Source organism: Haplochromis burtoni, unplaced genomic scaffold (genome assembly GCF_018398535.1).
Source record: "Haplochromis burtoni strain Fernald_Lab_line unplaced genomic scaffold, NCSU_Asbu1 Contig_497, whole genome shotgun sequence".
Classification (NCBI taxonomy): Eukaryota; Metazoa; Chordata; class Actinopteri; order Cichliformes; family Cichlidae; genus Haplochromis; species Haplochromis burtoni.
Genome location: NW_024582858.1, coordinates 171,780 through 181,293, shown reverse-complemented (window position 1 = coordinate 181,293; position 9,514 = coordinate 171,780). Strand labels below are relative to the sequence as shown.

General features: G+C 44.1%; 2 protein-coding genes across 5 annotated transcripts in view; one reads left to right on the top strand and one right to left on the bottom strand.

Annotated features, from left to right (window-relative positions):
* The window catches only part of khdc4 (KH domain containing 4, pre-mRNA splicing factor), an 11,214-nt gene extending 7,757 nt beyond the window's left edge, over nucleotides 1-3,457 (top strand). Inside the window, exons 10-14 of one of the 3 annotated variants that reach the window (XR_006052963.1) lie at nucleotides 142-452; nucleotides 766-912; nucleotides 1,389-1,470; nucleotides 1,564-1,649; nucleotides 2,634-2,690. Coding sequence is in view for 2 of the 3 variants with exons in the window: in XM_005946632.3 (XP_005946694.1) it covers nucleotides 142-452; nucleotides 766-912; nucleotides 1,361-1,470; nucleotides 1,564-1,649; nucleotides 2,634-2,887 (908 nt within the window). In the remaining variant the exon portion in view is untranslated. Of the gene's footprint in view, nucleotides 1-141; nucleotides 453-765; nucleotides 913-1,360; nucleotides 1,471-1,563; nucleotides 1,703-2,633 lie in introns of those variants that run through there. The other 2 variants (XM_005946632.3, XM_005946633.3) reach the window with 2 other exon arrangements.
* On the bottom strand, nucleotides 3,399-7,269 carry LOC102294439 (NADH dehydrogenase [ubiquinone] flavoprotein 1, mitochondrial). 2 transcript variants are annotated; one of them, XM_042213920.1, is made up of 10 exons: nucleotides 6,871-7,269; nucleotides 6,358-6,440; nucleotides 6,087-6,257; nucleotides 5,799-5,982; nucleotides 5,535-5,724; nucleotides 5,198-5,410; nucleotides 4,941-5,107; nucleotides 4,773-4,854; nucleotides 3,899-4,044; nucleotides 3,399-3,759 (listed from the first exon to the last, which is right to left on the bottom strand). In XM_042213920.1, the coding sequence occupies exons 1-10, from the start codon at nucleotides 6,952-6,954 to the stop codon at nucleotides 3,664-3,666; spliced, it is 1,416 nt and encodes a 471-aa protein (XP_042069854.1). In that variant the 5' UTR covers nucleotides 6,955-7,269; the 3' UTR covers nucleotides 3,399-3,663. The 2 variants fall into 2 exon arrangements, with proteins under 2 accessions (XP_042069854.1, XP_005946692.1); XM_005946630.3 differs by having other exon boundaries at nucleotides 6,358-6,443; nucleotides 6,871-7,268.
* Nucleotides 7,270-9,514: the final 2,245 nt, after the last annotated feature.

Genomic DNA, 9,514 nt, shown 5'->3' with positions numbered 1-9,514 from the left:
TCTTTCCAAGCTCCTTAGACTACGATGACCTGGATGACTGAGAACCTTCACAGACATTCTCAGTCTAACACATCTGTTTATTGACATCTCTGTGAGAGCCTCATTCTAGCTGTTTTGCTTGTTTCTTTTGTTTTTATTCAGGGTTTGGACAGCCGCCAGTAGTGAATGGGATATCTCCTCAACCTCCTTACTACCCCCCTACTGGTTACCAGCAAGGCTACCCACTGCCCGTACCCCCACCTCAGCCTGTCCCTTCACCATACGCTGTCCCACCTCCTGTGCCGCCAGTGGCTGCCGCTGGTGTTCCCTCTCAGTACCCTCTCCGCCCAGCTCCAGCTCCTATTCCTGCTGCTGTCCCTGTACCTGTACCTGTCCCTATCCCTGCCCCTGTCCCCACTGTAGCTCCTGCACCCACGCCTGCACCAGTACCTGCTCCTGACATCTTGCCACAGGTAGGATTCATTGTAACATGGCCTTAAAACTAAAGCAGGCATCCAGAAACACAAATAAAACAAGATTGTGTAAAATCTTTGACTGTATAACAATCCCATTTTTTTCCTAGGTCCACTTAACTCTTTACCCCTTGAAAGCTAACTAGGAGCAAATCTAAACATCTGACACAATCAAAACTTCTGCACAAAATTAGATCTTTGGATTACTACTTCTTTAATTTTACTTTTATAAACTGAAACTCTCGCCATGGATATGTGTCATAGCAGGCAAATCAGTAACCAGACGATACTGTTGTTTTCGTCTTTTGTGCAGACTCTAGCCCCTCCTGTACGTTTACCTCCCTCTGCTGCAGCACCACCCAAAGTTTCACCTCCTGCTGCCCCAGCCAACCCACCACAGAAACGACGCTTTACTGAGGAGGTGCCTGATGAGACAGACAGTGGCCTGCTGGGATACCAGGTGATACATTTCTTTTGCATTTTCACCCCCTCATCATTCTCTGGTGGTTTTTTTTGTTTTTTTTTTTAAACACCCCCTATATTTTATTTTCTCCACATCGTGGTCTCCATGTTTGTTTGTTCCCTGTTTGTATGTCGGAGTCCTCATTGTCACGAGTCACCTTCATGAGCCGAGGAAGCACTCTTACCTCTCTTTCCGATTTCTGTCTCCTAACATATCATCTTTGCTCTCTTCAAATGTCTTTTGTACCTTGGTTGAGATAGCTTGGAGAGCTGTTAAAAGTATCTTTCATAGTGGACGGGAAAATATCATTATAATCACAGGTTTGTGGTAAGCTAGCTTTTTTTCACTTTGGTGTTGTAAATAGGTGTGTATTGTTTTTTAGTGTCAGGGCAGGGCTTAGTTGAGGATGTCTCCTAATCGTGCCTGTGTGTTTTTCTGCTCATAGCATGGACCCATTCATATGACTAATTTAGGTGCAGGCTTCTCCATGGGCAGCCCTGAGAATCCAGGATCCCAACCACAGAGTTCCTCCAGCCCGTCGTGTGAGAGGGACAGGTGTGCAGATTTTACACAGGATGTTGTTCAGGTTAATAATATTCACAGGTCAGTGAGAAGAGTTCACTCACTCCCTCTCTTTGTGTTCTCCAGTAAGCAGCTAATGCCTCCACCCCCCTTGGCTGTGAATGGAGCGAGACCCAAGGTGGAAGAGAGAAAAGCACCGCAAGGCCCCGCCGGTAAGGGCGTTATCCTGTGGATTGACAAATCCCTGCCCAAATCCAAATCACGGACTGTGACCCTCTTATAAGCCTGGCCTCAATTTTATTCACAGCCTTAATGTAGAGCTGTAGAGACAAATGTAAATCCTCTCCCTGCCTACTGAAGCTGGATGTCTGTTACATAAACCCCCCAAAAACAGATTTAGTTTCGTTTTTCTATATTTAATATTAAAGCCGCTCCTGGTTTTGTGACTGAAATAAATGCAGCGCCCGCCACAATAAGCCTCAAACGGGCTTTTCCAGGAGTCTGCTGCTGTGACAACACATCTCAAGATAATGAGGCGGAGCTATGACTCAACACCTTTTGTGTGCCTTCAACTCCTTTTTATAAAGGAGTGCGATTATGTCGAGCCGTGACGACATCATCAGTCTGGATTGTCCGACGTTCGTTTTCCTCCCTCGCTAACGAGAATCTCTCCTGTTTTTGTGTTTTTCTCTTTTTCTCTGTGTTTTTCTTCTCTTCCATGTGTCTCCGGTGTGATGATGGATATCGGTTGGGGGTGGGGTACGACTCGTCCTGTGACACCGTCTTGCCGCTCGATTGGACGGCCCCTGACACTGTCGCTCCCCACCAACCAATGGCTGCTTTTGAATGGCCGCCACCCCCCTCCTCAAACCGGCTGACATAAACGTTGATTTACATTTGATCTATTAACTTTTTGTTTCTCCCAACATGTGTTTGAAATAATTACCTTTGACTTGAAATGAGCTGCTGCTGTTGTTGTGTATCTTTTCTCTCTTTCTCCTCTCCACATGTGCTGCCTCTCTCTCTTCCTCTCTCTCTCTCTCTCTCTCTCTCTCTCTCTCCTCTCTCTCTCTCTCTCTCTCTCTCTCTCTCTCTCTCTCTCTCTCTCTCTCTCTCTCTCTCTCTCTCTCTCTCTCTCTCTCTCTCTCTCTCTCTTTTTTCCTGTTTTTTCTTTTGCTCTCTTCTTCCTCTTTTAGCACCTGCAGTAAAAAGACTGAAAACAGGTTTGGTGGCATACACCGGCGGCTCTTCTGATGAAGAGGAAGACCACCCCACCTCAAAAGCCACCTCAGGGCCAGGTAACCCTGGGGCAGTTCCCCCTACCTCCTCAACTACCACCACCACAACCACCTCAGGCTGGGCACAGGGTTATCGCTGCCCTCCTCCACCACTCCCTCGAGCTAAAACACAGCCGCAGCAGCAGTCTATACCTTTCTGGATGGCACCCTAATGCAGAAAAAAAAAAAAATCTGAACTCACCGAGTGCTTTCTGCTGAGTCTTACAGGATATCCACCCAAACTGAGCCCATCTGTTCTTCACCAGGATGACTCGTAACAGCTCTGTGTTGGTTTCAGGATTTAGCACTTGGGTCTAAATGGACAAGCTAAAGTTTTGTAAAGATTCCCATTTGTTTGTTTGACTGTCATTAGTCATTGTTCAAAGAAGGACATTTGCCGGAGTGATACTTCAACCTTTAGTCTGGATGTATAGCTGGTCAGTTGAGCAATATTCTGCCTGCCTTCTTGGTCTGAATCGAGGGAAAACCTGCACCAGCTCAGCTGTGTGTCTCTGTGAAATGATAACACAGACTGTAAATCACAGACCAGTTTTCCTTTCATCCTAACACATCTTTTCCTGTTCCCACTCTCTTTCCTTTCCCCAAAGTAAAAACAAAACAAACATCAATCACTTAATCCTTTCTTGATCATCTCCTTTTTTTGTACAGATCAGACTGGACATGTACGCAGTGAAGCATTTGAATTTATTTCTCAAGTTTATGAAATAAAGCTAATTTATTGACGTATGTGTTCATTTCTTTCATTGCGCCGTGCATCAGTTAACTAAGTTGAAGATGTCATTGCTGCTTTTATATCACCAAAGCAGACTGGTTATCTACACATAGCTTTTGCGATCAGGATAACTTTGATCAATAAGTAATATTTACACTTAAAATAAATGATCTATGGAATGATTTGATGACAGACTGAATGGGAGGCATTTCACTTTCAGATCATCTCGACCTCTGGCGCCCTTGCGGGATTTTTCTTGTTATAGTGAGCAATGCGGCTCTCCATGACAGGCCTGAAGTGGCGGATCAAACCCTGCACACACAAAAGGAAAAAAAAAAAAGAGGATAAACGCCCCTGACTCTTCACATTTAGCATTTCTTTTGAAATTGAAGGCTCAGTTTTACTGAACTTGTGCTTAAGTGCTTAAAACGCCTCCAAGAAGAAATCTCACCTGCACAGGCCAAGCAGCTCCATCCCCGAGAGCACAAATGGTGTGTCCCTCTATCTGCTTACTGAGCTCCCAAATCATGTCAATTTCTGAAACTGCTGCCTCGCCTTGGACAAACCTCCACATCATTTTATCCATCCAGTCCACTCCTGTGGGAGAGGAAGGAGTTGAACAAGCATTATAAAATTACAATTCCTGAAACTTTTAAGCAAAGTTTTACCTCGGAGGAGTTATTATTGACCCTAATCTTAATCCAATTCTAATAAAGACTTAAAAACCTATTTGATATATTAAAATAACAGTTGTAGCTTCCTTTTGTGTTCTTCACAAACTAATAATCCAAATCCTGAAGCTAATTGATTAAATTACTCACACATTATGACTCTAGCTTTACTAAGAGAATGAAACGAATGCTGTTGCACTGCTTGTCCAAATTAATGCAAAAATTATACACATTTAAAAAGGCTTTTTCTAACCGAGATTTACATTACATATGTGCAAATAAAATGCATCAATACAGGCTCAGATTATGATTAATTTGGCATAAAACCTCTGTTTTACCAGTATTATGTTTTCAATGCTTCGATAATTGCGCTCTTACAGGTATATCTTACCTTACCAGAGTGTTTATTTTGCTATAATAACATATTTGAGCACTTATCACACCTGTGTACCCTTCAGGCATGTCCTGAGTAGTAAACGCTTCACCTAACCCTGATGTTCTTGTTGACAGTTCACACAAGTGCTTATTATAGCTCAATGAAGAGAGAAGAGCACTGTAAGGAATGTAAGGAGGATGTAAAAAGATTTTAAAGGGTGGGATAATGGATGTTTTAACAGTTACTGCCTGAGCCCAGTGTTGAATGTAGTTCCTTACCCTCCCTGCAGGGGGTGCACTGTCCACAGCTCTCGTGTTTGTAAAACTCAACCAAACGTGCAATGGCTCGGACCACATCGGTCTGCAGAGAAGACACATCAGTCAGATTTTCTTTCTGCTGTCACTGAGGAGCCTGTGAAACGTGCAATATTTCAGGCAACTGTTTACCGACTTATCCATGACTATGACAGCTGCGGTTCCCAGGGCACTCTCTGCACGAACCAGGTCATCGAAATCCATCAGCACATCATCGCACACATGCCGAGGGATAATGGGAGTGGAGGACCCCCCTGGGATCACTCCTAATAGATTGTCCCAGCCACCTCTCACTCCTCCTGCACCAATCATACGAGAGAAAAGAGGAAAAAAATGTGTAATGTTTCATAAACTCTTCATGGACAGAACTGGATTAAACACACACACACCTGCATGTCTCTCTATCAGCTCTCTCAGAGGAATAGACATCTCTTCCTCCACTGTGCATGGGGTGTTTACGTGACCAGAGATGTTGAACAGCTTCGTCCCAGAGTTCCTCTCCCTCCCAAAGCTGGTGAACCAAGCGCCGCCTCGACGACAGATCGTAGGCGCCACAGCAACTGTCTCCACGTTGGCCACCGTTGTTGGGCATCCAAACACCCCTTTAGGGAGAGAGAAAGAGAGCAGTAAATAACTATAATTAGAACATAACCCTATTTAGCAGTTTCTTAAACCATAATTAGGTGCTGCAGGATATTGGAGGCTGCTGTGGAGAGTTTACCTCACCTATGTCTGCAGGGAAAGGCGGCTTGAGCCGGGGCTTCCCTTGTTTGCCCTCAAGAGACTCGATTAGAGCCGTCTCCTCTCCACAGATGTATGCGCCTGCTCCCCGCATAACAAACACATCAAAGTCATACCCAGAGCCGCAGGCGTTCTTTCCAATCAGCCCTGCTTTGTACGCCTCATTAATGGCCACCTGTTTGAAGAAAACAATTAAGACAAACGCTCTTCATCCACGAACTGTTCGTCACACATCCATCCATACATTACCTGTAGGTTTGATGACTCATTGTAAAACTCCCCTCTAATGTAGATGTACGCGGCACGAGCTCCCATGCCTCTCCCAGCCACCAGACAGCCCTCTATAAGCTTATGGGGGTCATGACGCATTATCTCGCGGTCTTTACATGTCCCAGGCTCCCCCTCGTCAGCATTCACCACCAGATACTTTGGCCTACCACATAGCAAACGCGGAAAGTCACAGACACGCCAACAGATTATTTATTCATGAAACCTTAGCATCATTCGCAGATTGTTTCTGTTCCCTCTTGCTCCTACCTGCCATCGCTGGGTTTGTTCATGAAACTCCACTTCATGCCTGTCGGAAATCCTGCTCCTCCTCTGCCACGAAGCCCCGAGATTTTCACCTCATTCAGGATCCAGTCCTGTCCCTTCAGTATGATCTCCTTGGTCTTATACCAATCTCCTCTTTTTAGCGCTCCTTTGAGTCTGGGAGAAAAAACGGAAGAGAAGAGCAACAGAGAGAGATAAGGTGTTTCTACAGGTCATTAGAGAGTAATGAAGGTGGTTTTACTTCAAATACTTTTACCTCCAGTCATGTCGGCCATATAAGTTAGTAAATATCCGATCTTGGTCACTCAGAGGACCAAATATGGTCTTTTTTGGCTTCACCTGCTGGAAATAAGAAAAGTTGAAAAAAAAAAAAAGGAAAAGGTGTGGCTGAAAAAAGCTGTCAGTCTTTCTGGGTTTGGACATCTGCTGCCTTAAACAACCTGTAATGTCCTACTTCTGAGATTAATGCTGAGGTGATTTGGCGCCATATCAACAAATTAAAATGCCAAACAATACAACTTTTGTGAAGCTTAACATAAGACTACTACTGAATTAAACCCAGGAGTACTTTATAGGACTTTTTAAAATTGCACAACACGCATTCATCTTTGTCTTTTACTGTAAAATCTACAGTAATATTGGGGGGGGGGGGGAATACAAGTTGCTCTAAAGATCTTAGTGGAACGATCCGGATAATCTTATTTCACTCACATACGTGCCACTTTCTTCTCTGTGCTGTGTATTGATGTGTGACCGCAGGCCTACATACCTGTGGCTGCGCAGCAGTGCTGTAGGTGAGTCGTGGAGCAACCTGACGCGCCACAGCGCCCCACAGCATCCGCGGAGGCAGCATCCTGCAGGGGGCCCAAGACACCCACCCCCAGCTCACTTTTAAACTGCTTTAAACTCCAAAGCTGCTTCTCCCTGGGTCTACGTTTTCTTAGAAGATCGAGTCGACTTTTAAACCTCGGCTGCCGAAGGAGCTGCAGCCTACGCCTGCTGGTTCAGCTTAATTAAACTAAGAGGATTAGAGACCACGTCACGTCCTGCTCGCGGAAGGTACCCGTTAGGCTATGTTATGCACGCGCACGCACGCACACAGAAACAATTATTGGGTCACCCAAAAACTATATGCTCACTAATATGGAAATTGTCATGCCAGCTGATCAGTGGCCATGAGTACTATTCACAGAGAGTCACTTAGAAGAGTGACGAAACGTTTTTCCCACTAAAAACATTAATTCCAGATGAACAGAATCAACTTTTTGGGATTTCCTTACCTGGCTGATTGAGCGTGCATCGAGACAATTATTGGGTCAGTATCAAAGCCACATCATATCATTTTTATTAAGGGATTTTGTGCACAGTTTACATGGTTATGTACGAATTATTAATCTGAAAGTAAACATGGCCGCCTGGCATGGTGGTGGGGGGCACCGATTTATTTATACCATCCCAGAGGCCTGCTTTGCCACTTGGGTTGGCATTTCACTTGTCTTGGTATTTTGTGTGCTGGTTGACTGGAAAAGTTTACTGGAACACTTGAGGTGTTATTTCCTTTTAATCTTCTGTGAAAATGCTCCATAGATGATTGAACTTGAACTCGAAACACACAAATGTTACTCACTTTAAGTGCAGCCGAGTTCCACGGTGAGACAGAGCCAGAACAAAATTAGGACCATGAACGCAAACCAGCCACGGTTTATTTTATTATTCACACCTGTGCCTTTCATAGGTCAGAATGACTTCCATGTTAAAGACCTGTTCACTTTTTCCCCCACACCATTTCCAGCTCAATCACTTAAACTAAGAAATAATGGGCTTAAAGTGTTGCGTGCAAGTTTATTTCCCCTGGGTTAGAGTTAGGGGGCAGAAAAAGTGAGCTCAAGTTCAACCTCCATTATGATCCAAAGAAATCATTCAAGCACACAGTCATGGCCACTTTGTTAGGTACATCTGCACAACTGCTCGTTAACACAAATATCTAGTCAACCAATCACAGTGCAACAACCATACTAGGAAAACTGAGCAAACCATTGTTGATGGTGCCAGACAGGCTGGTCTGAATATTTGAGAAGCTGCTGATCTACTGGGATTTTCCCCAACAATCACTTCTTCAGTTTATGAAGAATGATCAGAAAAGAAGAAAATATCCAGCGAGAGGCAGTTCTCTGGAGATTGGCCAGACTGCTTCCAGCCAATACGAAGGCAACATCAACTCAAATAACCACTTGTTACAGCAAAGGAACGCAGAAGCAACACAATTAACTTTGAAGAAAATCGGGGTAAAGCAACAGAAGACCACACTGGGTGCCTCTCTTGTCAGCTAAGAACAGGAAACTAAAGCTACAATTCACACTGATAAGACAAAATTGAACAAGATGAGCAACTGATAAATGTGCAGCAACTATGTAATGGTATAGTGTCAGTATTGAATATGGAGTGTTCCAGTTGTGAATTCAAGAATCAAGACAGCTCTGAAGGTAAAAGGGGGCCCAGCTCAATACTAACAAGGTTTACTTATTAAAGTGGACAGTGAATGCAACAGCCAAGCAAGTAAACATGAGAAATATTTAAAACAAAATATTATGGTAAATGGCCTGTATTTGTATAGCGCTTTACTTAGTCCCTAAGGACCCCAAAGTGCTTTACACTACAATCAGTCATTCACCCATTCACACACTGGTGATGACAAGCTACATTGTAGCCAAATCTGCCCTGGGGCGCACTGACAGAGGCGACATTAAAGTAACAATAGCATCCATCCATTCGCTTCCGCTTATCCTTTTCAGGGTCGCGGGGGGCGCTGGAGCCTATCCCAGCTGTCATAGGGCGAAAGGCGGGGTACACCCTGGACAGGTCGCCAGTCTGTCGCAGGGCTAACACACAGGGACAGACAACCATTCATACTCACATTCACTCGCACATTCACACCTAGTGACAATTTGGATTAATCAATCAACCTATCCCCACAATAGCATAAATAATCAATTCGATTCTATAAAATCCAAACAAAACAAAAAGAATCATTAAATAATCTGTCTGGAATCGGGACAAACGAATATTTGAAACAATTACTCTTTAATCTGTCAGCATAACGATGAACTTTGTAAACAAACAGTGATCGCTGACTGAAAACACAGTGCCAGCTCAGTCTATACGTTCCTGTCAACTAGCTCAGGGACGCTTCATTTCCCATCACTTTTCACCTTTTCTGACAATGCCATTGAAAGCATAACTGACACCTCAGTGAGGTGATATTTCACCAAGATTAGCTCATATTACAGATCACTTACTGGCACTTAACAAGAAATGTCAGCACAAGAATGTTAAAAATAACAGCAGCACTTTTTTTCTGCCCACACAGCTCAGTCACAACTATTTAATTATTAAATGTTGGGGGGTCCTTTTAG